The sequence below is a fragment of the Grammomys surdaster genome, unplaced genomic scaffold (assembly GCF_004785775.1).
Source record: "Grammomys surdaster isolate TR1022 unplaced genomic scaffold, NIH_TR_1.0 169, whole genome shotgun sequence".
Taxonomy (NCBI): Eukaryota; Metazoa; Chordata; class Mammalia; order Rodentia; family Muridae; genus Grammomys; species Grammomys surdaster.
In genome coordinates, this window is record NW_021604617.1 from 9,243,927 (window position 1) to 9,260,565 (window position 16,639).

A 16,639-nucleotide genomic window follows, 5' to 3' on the forward strand; every position below is an offset into this window, starting at 1 on the left:
TAGTAACTACTTCTGGCCTCACTCCTCCTCTCTCCACAGAATGACAGAGTGGCCACTCAGTTGGTCGTCAGTGTTCGTGTTCAAGGGGACAAGCGTCTCAGCAGCCTGCGTCGGTGCTGTGCCCTCCCTCGCTATGACGCTCACAAGATGAGCCAGGACGCATTTGCTGCCATCAGGAACTGTAATACGTCTGGAACCCAGACTGAGTGGTGAGACTTTATTTTTAGTTTATCTTAAAAAGAGGGGCGGGGCGGCACTAGGCAGTGGTAGCCCAATATTGGAGGCAGAGGTAGACAGATCTCTGTGAGTTCAAGGCCAGCCTGGTCTACAAAGCTAAAGCTACACAGAGAAACCTTGTCTCAAAAAAACAACAAACAGAAAACCTAAAAGTTTATTTTGTAACTTAGCTGTATAGTGAGTTACAAAGCTGTTCAGTGAGCTTCTGAACTTTCATCTGGGGTAATTTCTTTGTGACTCTACTAGTAACACCTATTAGATGGCTGTGATCAAGAGCTAAGGAAGGTGGTAAAACTGAGGAGGTTTAACCAGTAGAGCCAGAGGCAGGCACATCTCTGAGTTGGAGTCCAGCCTGGTCTATAAAGTGAGTTCCAAGACAGGCAGATATGCACAGAAAATGTGTGTGTGTGTGTGTGTGTGTAGGTGGGTGGGTCATCAGTCATCAGTTGCAGTAGTTTTGTTTCTCCCTACATTTGGTGCATTCTGGTACCCACAAGTGCATTAGTATTGAGAAGACAACAAGAACCAGCACCATTCTTGCCTGTACTAGCTTACTGTATGCAGGGACATGACTGCCGGCACTTGGGGACTAATACACTTGGGAACTTCTTAATTGTATCTCTCTCTTTTTTTTTTTTTTCTTTTTTGTTTTTCAAGACAGGGTTTCTCTGTATAGCCCGAGCTGTCCTGGAACTCACTCTGTAGACCAGGCTGGCCTCGAACTCAGAAATCCGCCTGTCTCTGCCTTCCAAGTGCTGGGATTAAAGGCATGAGCCACGACCCCCTGGCTTCTTAATTGTATCTTAAAAACATTTTTCATGATCTTTTATAAAGAAATTTTTCCGATAGTCTAGGCTGTGTCTGTTGAAGTAACTATTTAAAATCGGCCTCTGGTCAAGCTGACTATCTAAGCCGAGGCAGCTTTGCCTAGCTCAGCCGCCATGTTTCTCAGTGCGCGCAGCAGCTAGAACCGGCCAGAAAGAAACACCAGCCCTGCTACCCATGAGACACCAGCATGGGAGATGGCTCTGCCAATCTTTCACACTGTCTCCGCAAGGCTGGGCATTGCCCAGATCATCCCGCCATCCACACGGGCCCAGTAGAAAGATGAGACTCTAATGCTGAAAGATTAATCAAAGGCTTATATATTTGGTAATGATCAGTAACAAGATACCCATACAATCAGAAGTGTAACCCAATACCCAACCTAGATATACCAACCACCTTTGACTGCTATAGACATGAGAACATCCGCCTCCATCTCCTCCCTCTCTCCCCTCTCCCAGCTCCTCTTCTTCCTTTTCCTCCTCTCCTTCTTCCTCTTCTTCCTCTTCTAACTCCTCCCACATTAGCTCCCCCTCCATGTGTGTACCCAACCACTGTCCTATGCTTAGATGTTTAGTGTTTATATTTTTTTCTAGATAGGTACTAGAATAGCCTGAATTTTTGCTAATTGTTTGTGTTGAGTGTTTGTTTTAGACAAGGTCTTTCTATGCTGCCCCCTCCTCCTGGCCACTCTGGGAGCTGGAGCTGGAAGCCGTGCTCTGTTGTGCACGGGCAGCAGTCTACCGCTGCGCTCCACCCTGGCGCTTCTCTAGTGTAAAGTTCTATATGCATTTCATCTCTGCGGGGCAGGAAGCATCGCCAAGGCATGGGGAAACCATTCTTGAATCATATTTATTTTTCTGTCCTGACATTATCATCGTAGATGTTTTTAAGATAGGGACTTCTCTATTCCAGGCATTGTACTTAGAGATGTCTCTGCACTTCTGGTCCTCCTGCCTACATCTCCCAAGAGGAGCTGAGCTCACAGGCCCGTACCATCACATGCTTGGCTTCTGAGGTACTTGGGATTGAACCCAAGTCTTCATGCATAGGAAGCAAGCACCCTCCCTCTACTGAGTTACAGCCTCAGCCCTGAGTCAAGGTCCTGAGTTCTATCCCCAGTTCCTCACCCCATCCTCCCTTGTCCCAAGAAAAGCAAGGTATTTTCAAGCCAGTCTTGATGGATCAGAATTCAAAGTCATCCTTGGCTATACAGAGCAAGATCTTGTTTCAGAAAACCAAAAAAGGATATTCTAAATTCATTATGACAAAAATATAAACTTGTCATTGAAGATTACAAAGAAGTTCAGTTCACCTAAAGTACTGCTTATCTAAAACATATTGACGTCCACAAAACTGTAACATTTACTTTCTGGTATAATTGCTTGTCCCACAAATACTACAGTTACACAGACCCAATGATAACTGTGGCGCTGTGTTTATATGAATCCTTATTTGAGAACCATTACAGGACCACTAACCTTGTCTGTTTATGATGTGGTACCAAAGTATAAATCCTGAGGGCAGGGCCAACAAGTTCCTCTTGCTGTTTGAGACAGCATGTTGCTATGGAGCGTAGGCTGGCCTTGAACTCATCCTGTCTAGGCTCTGCTACTGGATTTCAGGCATATGTTACCATACTCAACTCACAGTAACTTAAAAACAGCACTTGCTCTTCTGATTGAAGAACTAACCTATCTATAAAAGCATGTTTTATATTCTGAAACTCGGTTCGTATGGAAATACATAATGAACTTTCTTTTGGAGGGAGTAGGGGGTGTTTTGGTTTTTTTAAGTTTTTAGTTTTGTTTTGTTTTTAAGACAGGGTTTCTATGTAGCCATCATTGCCTAGCTTTAAAATGTTTCTGAGACTGAGATTTGAAACCAAAATCTTGATAGGAAATTTTATCTTGAAAAATTCCATAATCATTGGTTAAGATTGGAAATTTTTTTCACTTATTTTGTGTATACATATACTAAATATGAAATCTCTGAGTTGGTCTTACAAACTAAATTCAGGCCATTTAGCTTGGTGGCAAGTACCTTTACCCACTGGACCAACTGGCTGGGCAGCTTTTTTATGTAGCTATCTACTTCTCAAGTGTTGCCTTGAATAAAAGTTGTGCTGCCCCAAGCTAAGTGTGATGGGGCACACCTTTAGTCCCAGAACTCAGGAGACACAGGCCGGTCTATATAGTTGCAGGCCAGCTAGAGTTGCACAGCTTGTCTCAGAAAACAAAAAAACAACCCAAAATTTGTTGCCCCATCCCTTAATTCCAGCAACTTGTGGTAGATCGTGGACTCTAAGTGGTCTAGCCCTAGCAGTCAGAGCGAGCACTCCACCGGTCGGCCCCGAGCTGGGGACCGGCTAGACTCAGTGGTATCCCAGTCTCCTCTCTACGTCAGTACAATACACAGTAACGGCTGTGAGCCACTGCAGTAAGAAGAGTCAGTGCCTCTCATGATTATCATCTGTTAGATGGAGCTGAGCTCTTAAACAGTGACTTGGTAACTTCCTCGTTCTGTTCCTTTGTACACAGGTCCCCTCCTCTCACAATGCTCTTCCTCTGTGCGACCAAGTTCTCTGCATCTGCCCCTCCAACTTGCACAGATATCACTATGTTCCTGAGTAGTGACTCAAGCTGTCAGCCAAAGGTGCCAATTGCCTGCTCTGAGACTAGGACCCAGGCACCTGGCCCAGCTGTGCCCACCTCTAAAGAGGCAGCCACATCATCTGTAAAGACTTTTTTTCAAAAGGCTGCCAAAAAGCAGAGAATGAAAGAGACTTCCTTTGCGCCTCTTAACATGGCCACGGAGAAGTCATCCTCCAAGCCCTCACTTGTGTTCCAAACCAGCCGACCCACAGGAACTCAGTCTTTCTTTAAGCAGAAGAGTCTGCTGCTACAGCACACACAGGTTAGTAATTCTGCAGCTCCTTACCCTCCACAGGTCAACTCTGAAGCGCAACCAAGCTGTCTACCAACGGAGTGTGTAGACAGTGGTCCTGTTGATGGAAGAGTGTTGAAGCCAGTATCCTCGAAAGCAATTTCTACAGAAATGCATGTGGCTGGAAACAGTCCAAACATGCTTGATTCTTCAGCTTACAACTCTCAGGAGGTGGCCCAGAGGGCACCTGAGGACCAAGTGCTCTGTGAGCAGTGTGACTCCCTGGTTCCAGTATGGGACATGCCAGAACACACGGACTACCATTTTGCACTGGAGTTGCAGAAGTCTTTTTTGCAGCCTTGTACTTCAAAATCCCAGGCTGTTCCTGCCATGTCTCCTCAGGGCAAAAGAAATCCCAAGAGTCCTTTGGCTTCCAGTAATAAACGCTTTAGGCCCCACGGCATGCAGACACTGGAATCCTTTTTTAAGCCATTGACACATTAGTGCTGCCCTGGGGCTTGCAGAAGAGCTTTACTATTTTATTTCTAAGAGATGGAATCGTGATTACTCAAGCGAATTATGAAATTTTTAATACAAAATTAATTTGTTTTTTTCTTTCTTCCAATGGGATTCTGATCCTGTTGCTGATCAATGTTTTTAATCTTTAGGGAGATACAGTGTCATAAAAGATGTAAGGAACCTTGACAAACTCCCACAGCTTTGGGCTAGCTCACTTCCTTCCCTATAAAATTCACTAAAGACTAAACATGATATTAGAAATGTAACTCAAAAAATTGAAATTGAAAGGGGAGAAGATGGGGCTGGAGATACAGCCCACTTGTCTAGGACAGCATGTGCAAGGCCCCAAGTTCACTTCCCAGTTCTGGAAGGAAAATAAGGACTATTGAGATGAACAAGTGCAAACGACTGAAGTAATGGACTTAGCAGTCTTCCTCAGCCATACAGGCATCAGATTTTATTAAATTACATGACTTTGAATTACGTATGAAACCAGGTAGATTTAATGGGTAGGAAAGTAGTATGCACATCTTTTCCCTACATAAATACAAATCAACTCACTTAAAAATTGGGTCTTTGAAAGATTTGAAACTCACTGTTTAGCAGGAAATTACCCTTTCCTTTGACTTTAGTGTGTAGTTCCTTCCCTGGCTAGATTAAAGGCAAGAATTCTTACAGTGCCTTACATATAAATATGTTCTTAATGTTGGCTGAATGCATGAAGTAAATTATACCACACTGAGACAATAAAAATGTACTCTTTGGGGCCTGCCTTTTACTCCTCTAATATTCTATTAATGTAAAAAAGTGCTTACTGGTGAGTTTTTTGACATTGGAGATGGGAAGGCTAGACTGTTGTCAAATCTGTGATCCTATTACTGCAGTTTCCTGTGTGCTGAGATGTAGGTGTATGCCACTGTGCCTATGCCACTGTCACGGTTTGGGAGTCGGAAAGTAATATGCTGTCTGGTGTTTGGTACACATTTGTAATCCCAACAGTTTAGAGGGTCAAGAAAGGGTAATCAGTCTGGAGTTTAAAACATCCTTGGTGAGACAACCTGGGCTACATGAGAGACACGGGTTAGGATGTAACCCAGTGGTAGAATACTCGCCTAGCATGACTTTTCTCTAGTACCAAGCTAGATGTTATATGTGACCATGGTAATCCTAGAATTCTGGAGATGGTGGCAGGGGATCTGGAATTAAATTCCAGGCCAGCTTGGGTAATACGATGAGGCCTTGCCTCCAAAGAGAGAAGCACTGTAGCAGACACTCAGGTGTCTTAAGACACCTTAGAGGGAAGTTGGAGGAGTAGGTGGGAGATGGCTAGTGGACCAGTGGAGGACAGAGTTAGCAGTGTGCCTTGTTTTTTGGGCAGAGCTGCCCTACTGTACACAGTCTGTAGGAGTAGTGCTAGCAATAGTGCTGTAAAGTAGCACTGTGCTACGAGATGATCTTGCTTTCCTCACAGCTCCTAAGAAAAGTTTTACCCACAGGCTTCTTAATAATTAAACCAATGGTATTGTTTGTTCCTCGGGGCTGGGGTTTCTCTGTGTCCTGGCTGTCCTGGAACTTGCTTTGGAGACCAGACTGGCCTTGAGTTCACAGAGATCTGCCTGCCTCTGCTTCAAGTGATGGGATTAAAAAGTGCACCTTTAATAAAAACTATTTTATTAAACCGTGTCAGATATGGTGGCACATGCCTGTAATCCTAACTAAAAGAGGAGGCTGGGGTGGGAGGACCACTGAATTAAGGCTACATAGCCAAGAGCCTGTATAAAAGTACTAAAAATAGGGCTGGTGGCAATAGCTCAGTTGGTACCTAAAATGCAGAAAGGCCTAGATTTGGCCTTAGTATGTATGGTGTAAAAGCAGACATGAGCCATGCCTGCAATCCCAACATTTGAGAGGGACAGAGGACCTGAGCTAAAGGTCATCCTCAAACTACAGAGTAAGACTGAGTCCAGCCTGGGCTAGAGACTCTCATCTTTAAAAAGGCTCTGAAGGCCAAATGCTAACTAAACTTTGGACCACATGTATTATTTGTTTTGCCAGGATTAGTACTCAAAACAGAGTCCGTTCCTCTGCAATAGACATTAGCCTTAGACCCTATTTAATATGGGATAGTCAGACAGCCTGGAACAGAGCTCAGCTTGGCATCTGGCTAGCATGTACAATGCTCTGGACTCCAAAATGTACGATAGTCGATAGTCTGAACACAGAAATAAGAAGGGCGGGGGTTCGCTAAAGTGGCCCTCGATACCTCAAGAATCTAGGCTATAAATGACAAATGTGAGGACTACATGACCATCCACCTCTGGTACTGAGGAGAGGGTTCTGCTCACTATTACCACTGACAGGCACACAACGTGGTAAGTACCACAGAGCGAGCTGTTTGAGCTGAAAAGGCCTTTTCACCTTATACTCTGCTCACTCAAATAATATAAAACAAAGCAGAACACAACACAGATCCTATGGCAGGGAAGACAAGAATCGGCACAAACAACATGATCCTATGACACAGTGATCCTATGGGGGAGAGGACAAACACAGCCAATGAGACAACATGACAACCTAGCCTTGGAGGCTGAACCAGTGTCTTAAGCATAAGCACAGAGTGTCCAATAAAACATTTTTATTCTGTACAATATATATGTGTATTTAAATATATATATACATATATATATATATATATGCAGAGAATCTTCAACAAATCCCTGAGTTCACGGGAACCCAGGATGCTAACAAAGGGAGAGGAGGGAGTCCATGCCTAAAATAGGAAAGATGACATCTTTCCCTTTCCTCCTGGTTCCCGGCAACAGAGGGAAGGGGTTGGTCACTACAAATTACTAAAACAAGAAAAAGTTTTATGTTAAGAGCAGGACTGGGGTGAGGATCCCAGGATGCACAAACTGGGTCAGTCCTGTGGCTACCGCACTAGCTGAGGTAGCATGGAAGCCAACAGATGACTGGAAGGACAGAAACGGACATGCAGCTGGCCTTGGGTGTGCCAAGTCTTAGCCTGGCAGCCCCACGCCTGAGCCAGCACCACAAATAGCACCAAGTGGGGCCTATGCCAAGAGGATCTGGGGAATCGACCCTTGAGAGAAGGAAATGAAGCAAGAAATGCATCGGGACTCAACACAGGATAGGAGCACAGTCTTTCACGGTCTCTGTGCCATTTCTTCAGTCCCTGGGTCCACCAGATGGCTAGGAGCACTGTCTTTTATCCATAGTCAGGTAGAGATAGGTAACTTACGTGGCCTTGAGAGGAGGTATAAAAAAGAAGTGCTGTCAAGAGCCACCCCAGTTGTTGACAATTCCTGAAGTGCAGAGATACCACTGGTGAGTCATGCCCAGTCCTGATAGTGGGCCAAGATGGCTGTGTACTGCTCCCTCCAGTGGACAAGACCATGCAGCCGCCAGGGTTAATGAACTATCTCGGGGTGCACACAGCTGCTGAGCACTGCCCTGAATTGTCTTCTCCCTCAGGACTGCCCCTCCCTGGCCACACCAAACTTGACACCTCTCCAGAAATGTGACAGGAAGCAAGTGGCAGCAGACACTCCTCTCCCTAGCCTATTAACACACAGAGCCGCCAGCAGTGGGCAGCATGGCCGGAAGTCACCTTATGTATTGTAGGAACAGCAGTAGAGCTGTTTGGAGGACTCAGAAGCCCATGCTGGCCTGGGCTTCTCCTGCTGTGATGGCTTGTACATCCGTGACATGACCGATGCCCTTGGTAACACCCTCCCGGAACAGCAGTTTGGCGCCCACCTTCAGGTATTCTGGATGTTTCAGGAAACGGAAACGTACCACTGCCTTCTCCCCTGTCCGCAGCTTGTCCTTCAGGAGAAAAGTGGTCACGGCCCTGGCAAGCGCCTCCCATCCCATTCTCTGTCAGCCTTGACTCTTAACCTGTGAGCCCCAAGGTGGGCTGCTCCCCGCCCTATATATATATATATGTATAGGCTCTGCTCCCTTTATGTGATCAGGGAAGCCCGGCCAGGTCTGATGTCAGACTTTCCTCCTGTATGGAGTCAGAACATTGACTTTCCCTGAAGACATGGAACACGGCTGGGTCCCTCTCACCTTTGCATGGATCTTTTCCACCACTGCTGTTTGACGTACGTTGCCCACATGTACTGTCACCTGGAATCCCCGCCGGAAAGTGGTGGCGTGGAACAGTAGAACTATCTCTGCCTCGAACACTGAGCAGATGGTGGGATTCATCTCGGGGCTCACCATCACCATGCCCTGGGGAGAAACAGTCCAAGGTCCACAAGGGCAAACCCGCCGTTAGACTCTTTCCAATTCTCCACTCTTTTAAAACTCTGGAATCCTCTTCTACATACTAAGAAAGGCCTCGAAGAGGAGGGCACTGTGGGAATTTAAGGACCTGTGTTTAAGTATCCTACACCCTTTCAGTAGTCTATATAACCAGGCCTACACTCCTAAGTTAAAGACTGTAGACAGAAGCTTCTTAGGAGCCAGTTTTCCAGACTGTTCCCTCTCCAACCCACGTGTCCACCTCACCTTTCGAAGCAACGCACGGTCAAAGTCTCCGAGGGCTAGTGTAGCAGCCTGACCAGCTCGAAGCACACGACAGGCAGAACGGTTGCGCTGGATGCTGCATACTCTCAGCTCCAGGAAGCAGCCATCGTCTGTCGGGCCTACTACCAGCTGGTCCCCCTCGCGGCAGATCCCACTGCAGCCCAGACAGCAGGTGGCAGTGTCAGCATCATTCCCTCTGACTTTGCCAAGGTCACTCAAAACATTCCTGCCCTTCTGGGCTTATGTCCCTTGAATTAGGGCAAAGGAACCCTACATTCCAGCTTGGAAGTAGGGAGGTGACTGCCTTCTCCAGCCTAGTATTCAGATTCTCAAGGCCAGCAATAATGGCTGGCAGAGGCACCCCTGTGGCTTGGCTAACACCAGGTCCCTTCACCCTGTAATTCATTGAGAGTCTCTTCCTCATTTCCCTGCTTTGAGATGTTAGCTGAACACAGTTTCTTCCAAGAGCCCATGAACCATATCGTATGTTCTAGGGGCCTGGAGACTCCCCTAAAGCAGCAGTACCCACTCCCCCACCCCCATCCCCCTATACTCCCAACCCCCCACTCCTGTAAGCCAGGAGTACTGAGCTTCCTCCAGCTCTGAGTAGGAAAGCTAATCTGCAAACAAACACATCCTGTAGATTAGCATAGTTCCACCCAAGGGGCTCCTTCATGCAAGAGGGTCTCCAGTAACAAGTGAGGGCTGAGCAGAGCGTGTAGCAATGAGGAAGTCACCTGGAGAGTGTTCCTCCAACCACGGTCCCCACCTCTGGGACTGTGTAGATTTCATCCACCTAGAGCCAAAGAAAACTGTCAGTGTCCTGCCACCAGGCTTGTAGGCCTTTATAACCATGCTCAGGCTCAGAACCAGGCCTGCCTCCCTCCACCCCACCCCCGCCTTCTGTTTGCCAAACCAACCACCTGGAACTCTGTCAACTGTTGCATGAGCTCCTCCTGCTCTTTGCTGTTGGTGAGTGGCGGCAGGATATTCAGGAAGACTTTCAGGAGGTCCAGACTCTCTCCAGACACACTGGACAGTGTGAATATAGGGGTGACACTGTGGACAGACAAGTGCATGGGTGAAAACAGTCTTGACAGGAAGCAGTAGCCAGAGGCCCACCCACGAAGAAGTGAGCCGAGTCCCTTTCTGACGGTAAGCAAGCCAGGGAATACGGACAGCTAATGTCTCGAAGGTTCCAGGCATCAACAAAGCTCCAGGTTAGCTCCCTCCCACAATCCCAAACTGGAAAAAGGCAGAGAACTGAACTACAATGGATCTGGCCCTAGAGGTGGGACACTATGCTCCTGGACCCTGAAGCAGCCTTCCCTGTCCACCAAGGCTTTAGGGTGAGAGGCAGGCTCACTTGGGTGACTGGGCAAACTGCTGGGCAGCAGTGACAGCATCATCCTCAGAGGTGACCAGCATGGGGACCTTGTGGCAGCCAGGCTGCTTGAGGACCCGCTCCAGCTGGCGTACTGTCCTCTCCACTGTGGTCTTGGCACACAGGTCCACTTTACTGACCACGATGAAGAAGGGCACTTTCAGGGCCAAGGCCAGCCCCAGATGTTCCCGGGTGGTGCCGGCTGCCTCAGAGAAGGCAGGTGGCAGGAGAGAGAATTTGGGAGGAAGGAAAAGGAAGAGTTGGTGCTGCTCCCAGCTCTGAGGGGGCTCAGGGCAGCAGAGAGAGTCAGCTCCCACCTTTGCCCTGCCCCTCTGCTCACTGTCTCGTACCGATTCCAGTGTTGGCACTGACGAGGAGCAGGGCACAGTCCGGGCAGTAGGAGGTGAGGCCAAAGATGGTGGTGTGCAGGTATTTATGGTGGCCCGCCAGGTCGATGAAGGTGATCATCTTGGAGCTGCTCTCGCAGATCTCCTCGGCAGTCCGTGAGTCACTGTAATTCACCACCTAGCCCGGGGCCAGGGCTCTCAGTGTCCCCGTGCACCTCCCCACCCCTCAGGAGTCACCAGGTCCTAGTCTAGTCCCTCGGCAGTCCCTGTCTCAGAACCTTCGGCCCGTTTCTATTTCGCTCCGTGGATTCTCACTTGCTTTTCTGAGGGAGAGAGGTATTCACAGTGCCCTCAGACTTCTCCAAAAGGTCTCCACACCCTGCCCCCAGCCCGTCCTCAACAGTCTGGCCCCACTGGGTCCCGTTGAGCCCATGCACCTCTCCCTTGCTGTTAAAGCCCAGGATCTCAAAGCTGATGCTGGAAGTCCGGCCAGACTGAATCTCATGCAGGTGGCGGAAAAGGTTGAGCCGAGCCCGGCCCCGCCCGTTGTCTAGCTCTCCTTGGGTTAGAACTCCAAGCAAGGTTGACTTCCCTGAGTCCACATTCCCCAGGACGGCCACACGGAGATCTAGGAACTGGGAAGAAATTGGCAGAGGTGAGGTCTCCAATACTCACCTCTCACTAAAGGTTCTAGGCGCTGGTGCTCCCTGAAGAGTGAGCACTCTCAGGACCCTGGGCCAGTGAAAAGCCATCACTGGGAGAGGCCTAAGTGTTCTCAGGGGCTCACCTGTTGGTTGTCAGGGACCTTCCGTACTAGCACCTCAGTGATCTTCCGGGGCGTGTCACTGTCATAATCCACCTCTCGTTCCCGAAGAACAGTGATGTCTGCCCCAACCCTGTCACAGAAGACCCACAGCTGCCATATTTCACATAAACTTGCCCTAACCCAGTCTAGCTCTGGATCACAGAGCTCCTGACAACTTACTGCACCTCATAGCACCTTGCAATCTACGACCCCCCACTTCTGCTGCCTCTACTTCTTCTGAAACAAGCATCTTCAACCAAGGGGAGCGGGGAGCCCAGGAACAGTGAGGAAATGAGAAGAGCAACAGAAGGAGACCCCACCCAACCCAAGTCCCTCTGGACCTGGCTGGCTGGGTCCCCACCCAACCCATGTCCCTCTGGACCTGGCTGGCTGGGTGTGCATGGGTTAAGTTAGGGGAAGGGGAGGAAGAAGCATACTTCTCTGCCATCCGGTGCAGGGTCTTCAGGGAAGCCCGCATCTCCTCCTCAGCCAGCCCCACCAGCAGCCCATTGTCCTCTACCCCAATCTGGTAGACGGCCTCACCGCGTCCTTCCTGGAGCCGCCACTTCATTTGTGTCACCAAGTGCTCAAAGCGGTACTGAGACGGGTTCACCAGCTTCAGCTTAGGACAGATGCGGTATCATGAGATGAAGAAATGAGTTGTTCCTCCCAAACCTCAAGTGTGGTCCCCCTTCCTGTCCTGCTAGAATAACCAGCAACTTTGTCTACTTAAAACTCTTGGCCCCCTGGGGATGGAGAGATGGCTCAGTTGTTAGTTAAAGAAGAGTACACAGCGCTCTCACAGAGGACCCAAGTTCGATTCCCAGCACTCAAGTCAGACAGGTGACAACCTCCTTAAGTGTCAGCTTCAGGGAAATCTGACACCCTGCTCTGGCCTCTGAAGGCACCTGCACTCAGAAGCACATACAAAAGTTACAAATTGTAACCTGGCAGTGGGGTGCACATGCCTTCAATCTCAGCACTTGGGAAGCAGAGGCAGGTGGATCTCTGTGAGTTTGAGGCCAGCCTGGTCTAAGGAGTGAGTTCCAAGACAGCTATGACTACAGAGAAAGCTTGTCTCAAAAATCCAGGAAAAAAAATTAAAAATCTTAAAACAAACAAACAAACAAACAAACAAACCCTCCCCCACCATCACCACGCTAGTAGTGCTTGTTTCCTGATACGGTGCCTTCAGAGAGCTCAGCAGGACACCATGCAGCAGGACACCATGCAGCAGGACACCATGCAGCATGGAGCTGCAGCATGAACTTGGAGGGCACTAGAGAGACCACCTCACACTGACAAGGGCAACTCCACTCCCTTCTCCTCCCCAACACAAGACTCACTTTATATTCGATGTTTCCATCTTCAGCCTGAAAAGAAACAGGAAGCAGTTACCATGTCCTGTCCAGACCCCAACCCTACTTCCCCCTCAATTCCCAGTGACCTCAGGCATACAAAGCAGAAAGAAAAGCCCAAGTGGCACCTGCCAGTACTGGAACCTGCCAAGCCGCAGTGGGAAGACAGATTCTGATCTCCAGTGTGGCCTCTGAGGAGAGGCCTGAAAGGCTACGGCAAACCACCCGTTTATCTAAGAAATCATCAGTACTGTGCTTCCTGACACAAGATCACCTCTCTGCCCCCACCCTAACCCTAACCCTCCACAGCCTAAAGCTGCTGCTCGCTCTGGGGTATTTGGTTTTGGTTTCTTTTTCTGTGTTCAGATTGTGGAGGCCTTTCTTTTGACACCCATCAGGTAGACACTACTTCCTTCTTGCCCCTCCCTCTCAGCTGATGCCATCAAGTGTAAGAGGCTACGGGGACTCTGGAACAGAGCCAAAGTATGAACTCAGCACTGGTCACTACAAACGCCCTAAGATAAGAGGCCCAGGGAAGAGAAGAGCAGAACTCCAAAGCTGGGACTTACCCAAACAAACCAGGAAACCTAAGGGGCAGACTCCATAAAGTGAACTCACTGTGGCTTTTATCCCCTTTTCTGCCTCAGGAGAAGTGAAAGCAGAAAACCATCACATAGCCTCACACAGGTGTGTGTGGCACAGCAGCCACCGTTTGGGCTGTGTGCCACACACACCTGCCCCGCGCTACCCTCCAGCCCCTGGACAAAAGGTTATGAGATTTACTTATTGTCTGCCTGCCTTTCTGCACTCCTCCTCTCTGGCCACTTCATTTTTCTGTTTCCCTCTTGGTCATCATGCTGTCTTTAAAGTCCTTAGAGGTGTCTTTATCCGTAATGTCTACCACACCACAGAACGTGTGGGAGCTCTTTTCCCATCAACAAAGAAACCTTTTTTACTCTTCTGTTGGAGGTGAATAATTAGGACCGTTGACTATAAAGATGGCAGAAAGAAAAATCACCAATGGTTCTCGAAGTGTGGTACTAGGACCACAACAACAGCTTGTATGAAATGTCAAATTATCAGACCCATCCCTCACCCACTGAATTAGAATTCTATGAGCAGGAGCAGCAACCTGTATCACTCTGGTACATACTTAAAGTTATAATCACCTGTTGAAGCCCTTCCCACCTTGGGTTCTCCCTTCTTTGTTTTCAAAACAAGGTTTCTCTGTGAGGCCCTGGGTGTCCTGTATGTAACTTGCTTCCTAGACCAGACTGGCCTTGAACTCAGAGATCCCCTTGCCTCTGACTCCCAAGGGATGGGATTTTTTTGTTTTACATTATTTTTATTTTATGTACATTGGTTTTCTGCCTGCATGTATGTGTGTGAGCGTGTCAGACCTCCTGGAACTGGAGTTGCAGACCGTTGTGAGCAGCCATGTGGATGCTGGGAATTGGACTGGGGTCCTTTGGAAGGACAGACAGTGCTCCTAATCGCTGAGCCATCTCTCCAGAGTAATGGATTTAAAGGAGAGCCCACTACCGCCCGACTGGGTTCTCCTATTTTAAGAGGAAGGAAAGTAGTCTTCTCTGCCTTAAGGACTCACAGAGCGCGTTCATGGGAACTTTTCACTGTGTCTACAGCCCCACAGGACAAAGGAAGGGCAGAGGGCTATGTCTAACTGTTCTCTGGTTTTATGTGTGTGGGTACGGAAGGGTAGGGAAGGAACACATCGCTCTTGTCCCGGCTACTCCCCTTCTCCCTGTGGATCAAGTTTAGAAAAACGTTGGTTACTCTGCCTGCCCTCTTTTCCCAGTACAGTGTTCCTTCCCCACTCCCAGCGTAGGGGTTCAGACATCCTCTGTTCTTCTCAAGGGGAAAGGATCCCCTGATCCCACTAATTCAAAGGTTGTGGAGGTGAAAGGGGCAGTCCCTCCCCGAGGTCCAGACACTGAAAAGGATCGTCCAGTCTTGACGATCTCGCTTTTTAGGGGGTCCAAGAACAGGAGGAGGGGGTTCTCTTCCCCAGTCCTTCCTCCCTGGGGTCTTGACACCGGAAAGGGGGATTAATTGTCTCTATCCCGCCTCCTTGGAGTCTCGGGGACCGGAAGGAGTAGTTCCCCACGGCTCCGCCACTTTTCAGGTGCTCACCTCTGGGGGCAGGTACGGAGGGTTGTTGGCTTTACCTCCTCTGTTCCTTCCGTTCTTCTTCTTCCCCTTTGGGCCCCCGCAACTGCTGCTACCGCCGGCCCCCCGAGCTTTGAGGTTTCCGCCCATGGCCGGGCCTCCTCCCGGCCGGCAGCAGCCGCCGAACAGTTCCGATACCCGCGAGTCCATCCGCCGCTGCCACCAGCCCCCCGCCCGACCCCTCCCCCCCGCCACTGCCGCCGCCCCTACTGCCACCGCCGCGTCCGCCAGCCGGAGGAGAGCGGGGTGTGGCCCAGTGCAGGCCACGCCCCTGCCTCCCCGGTCCTCCTAGTCGCGTCAGAAAAAGCCGCAGGGCATCAAGGGATACCGAGTCCGTGGCTATGAGATTTAGCGTTAAAGAATGCGAGTTCAAACTACAATTCCCAAGAGGCATAGCTATGCGAGAGCCGCAGGTGGCTTCGGGGGCGTGGGCAGCAAGCGCGCCTTGAGCTCAAAGACTAAAGGGAGTTGTAGTTTGCACCAATTTCCCGTACTGCCAGCGGTTTCTTTTCCAGGGGCAATAGGAAAGCCTTGTGGCCTGAGATTAGGGACAGTCACCGGAGGTGAAGGGCTTATATCAGAATTGAACTGGGTTTGACCTCTCGGCGCTGATCCCAGACAAGTTAAAATTCGGGGCGGTTGGACCTGACAGCCTGCTGGCTCCACCTCTGCCTCAGTTTCTTCCCCGACGGCTGGCGTGCTGTCGAGTGAGTCAGGGCAAAAGCTAGGGCGGAGGCAGATGGTAGTTATAGCATAATTAGAGCTGTTATTGTGACGATGATTATGCCACCCTTGCACCATAGTCACTGCTTTATTATTACTTGCCTGGCACAGTCCGGGGGTTGGTTTTAGCAGCCCCAGGCACCGCGGTGGCCAGACACGTGTCCAGAACCCATAAACCAGCCAGCTGCCTTAAGGCTTGGAAGATGCCCACAGCAAGTATCTCTCCTCCCCTTTGTTTTGAAGTTTAGCCAATCCCGGAAAACAGAGTTTGGTTTAAAACTTGTCTGGAGGAGGGGCCTGGCCCCTATTTGGGGCGGATCTACGGTTCCAGTTACGTCAACCACTAGGGGGCGGGGAAAGTGGCCTGGAATAGAAACTTCCTAGGGCCCCAGGGAATTGCTGATATGTCTTTCTAGTCAAGCCGTCTCTCCTGTCCTTTAGAACTCTTGAAGCAACATAAACCAGTATACAGGGTACCAAAGGCGCAGAGTGGAGAAGCAGAATTACTGGGCAAAGAGTCATGACGCAAGGGTTCAGATCCCAGCCCCGTGGCTATCTCATGACTCACCGTATGTCAATTCCCTTCTCTTCACAAACAACCAGGTGTTCATACATAGCCAAGAAATAAAACAGTCTTTGCCTCCAAAATTTGAAAACTGTCCTCGATAAGGTAGGAACACCAATAGTGTCTTACCTCTGGTGTGCTCTGCAAGAGTTCAGGCTTGGTTGGGTCCATAACGTCTTCACGGTTTCACATCGAAGGAGACGAGTCTATTGAGCATGCAGCTGCTGTCCACACTGGATAATTTCCACA

At 49.3% G+C, this 16,639-nt stretch overlaps 2 protein-coding genes across 5 annotated transcripts in view; one reads left to right on the forward strand and one right to left on the reverse strand.

Annotated features, from left to right (window-relative positions):
- Polh (DNA polymerase eta) overlaps nt 1-5,236 on the forward strand; it is a 35,660-nt gene extending 30,424 nt beyond the window's left edge. For all 4 annotated transcript variants that reach the window (XM_028766723.1, XM_028766721.1, XM_028766724.1 and 1 more), the window contains exons 10-11: nt 40-209; nt 3,603-5,236. In XM_028766723.1, coding sequence (XP_028622556.1) covers nt 40-209; nt 3,603-4,452 — 1,020 coding nt within the window. In that variant the 3' untranslated portion in view covers nt 4,453-5,236. The remainder of the gene's footprint in view (nt 1-39; nt 210-3,602) is intronic.
- A 1,851-nt stretch (nt 5,237-7,087) lies between these two features.
- Nucleotides 7,088-15,354, reverse strand: Gtpbp2 (GTP binding protein 2). Its single transcript, XM_028766574.1, has 12 exons — nt 15,067-15,354; nt 12,904-12,930; nt 11,995-12,179; nt 11,540-11,648; nt 11,190-11,387; nt 10,756-10,930; nt 10,388-10,607; nt 9,945-10,080; nt 9,759-9,817; nt 9,004-9,175; nt 8,560-8,724; nt 7,088-8,313 (listed from the first exon to the last, which is right to left on the reverse strand). The coding sequence occupies exons 1-12, from the start codon at nt 15,250-15,252 to the stop codon at nt 8,137-8,139; spliced, it is 1,809 nt and encodes a 602-aa protein (XP_028622407.1). The 5' UTR covers nt 15,253-15,354; the 3' UTR covers nt 7,088-8,136.
- Nucleotides 15,355-16,639: the final 1,285 nt, after the last annotated feature.

Coding starts and splice junctions, on each gene's coding strand:
- Gtpbp2 (XM_028766574.1), bottom strand. CDS start 15,252: ATGGACTCGCGGGTATCGGAACTGTTCGGCGGCTGCTGCCGGCCGGGA. Junction 12,180..12,903: donor ATGGAAACATCGAATATAAA/GTGAGTCTTGTG, acceptor ATCTGTCCTAAG/CTGAAGCTGGTGAACCCGTC. Junction 9,176..9,758: donor GTTGGAGGAACACTCTCCAG/GTGACTTCCTCA, acceptor TCTGGGCTGCAG/TGGGATCTGCCGCGAGGGGG.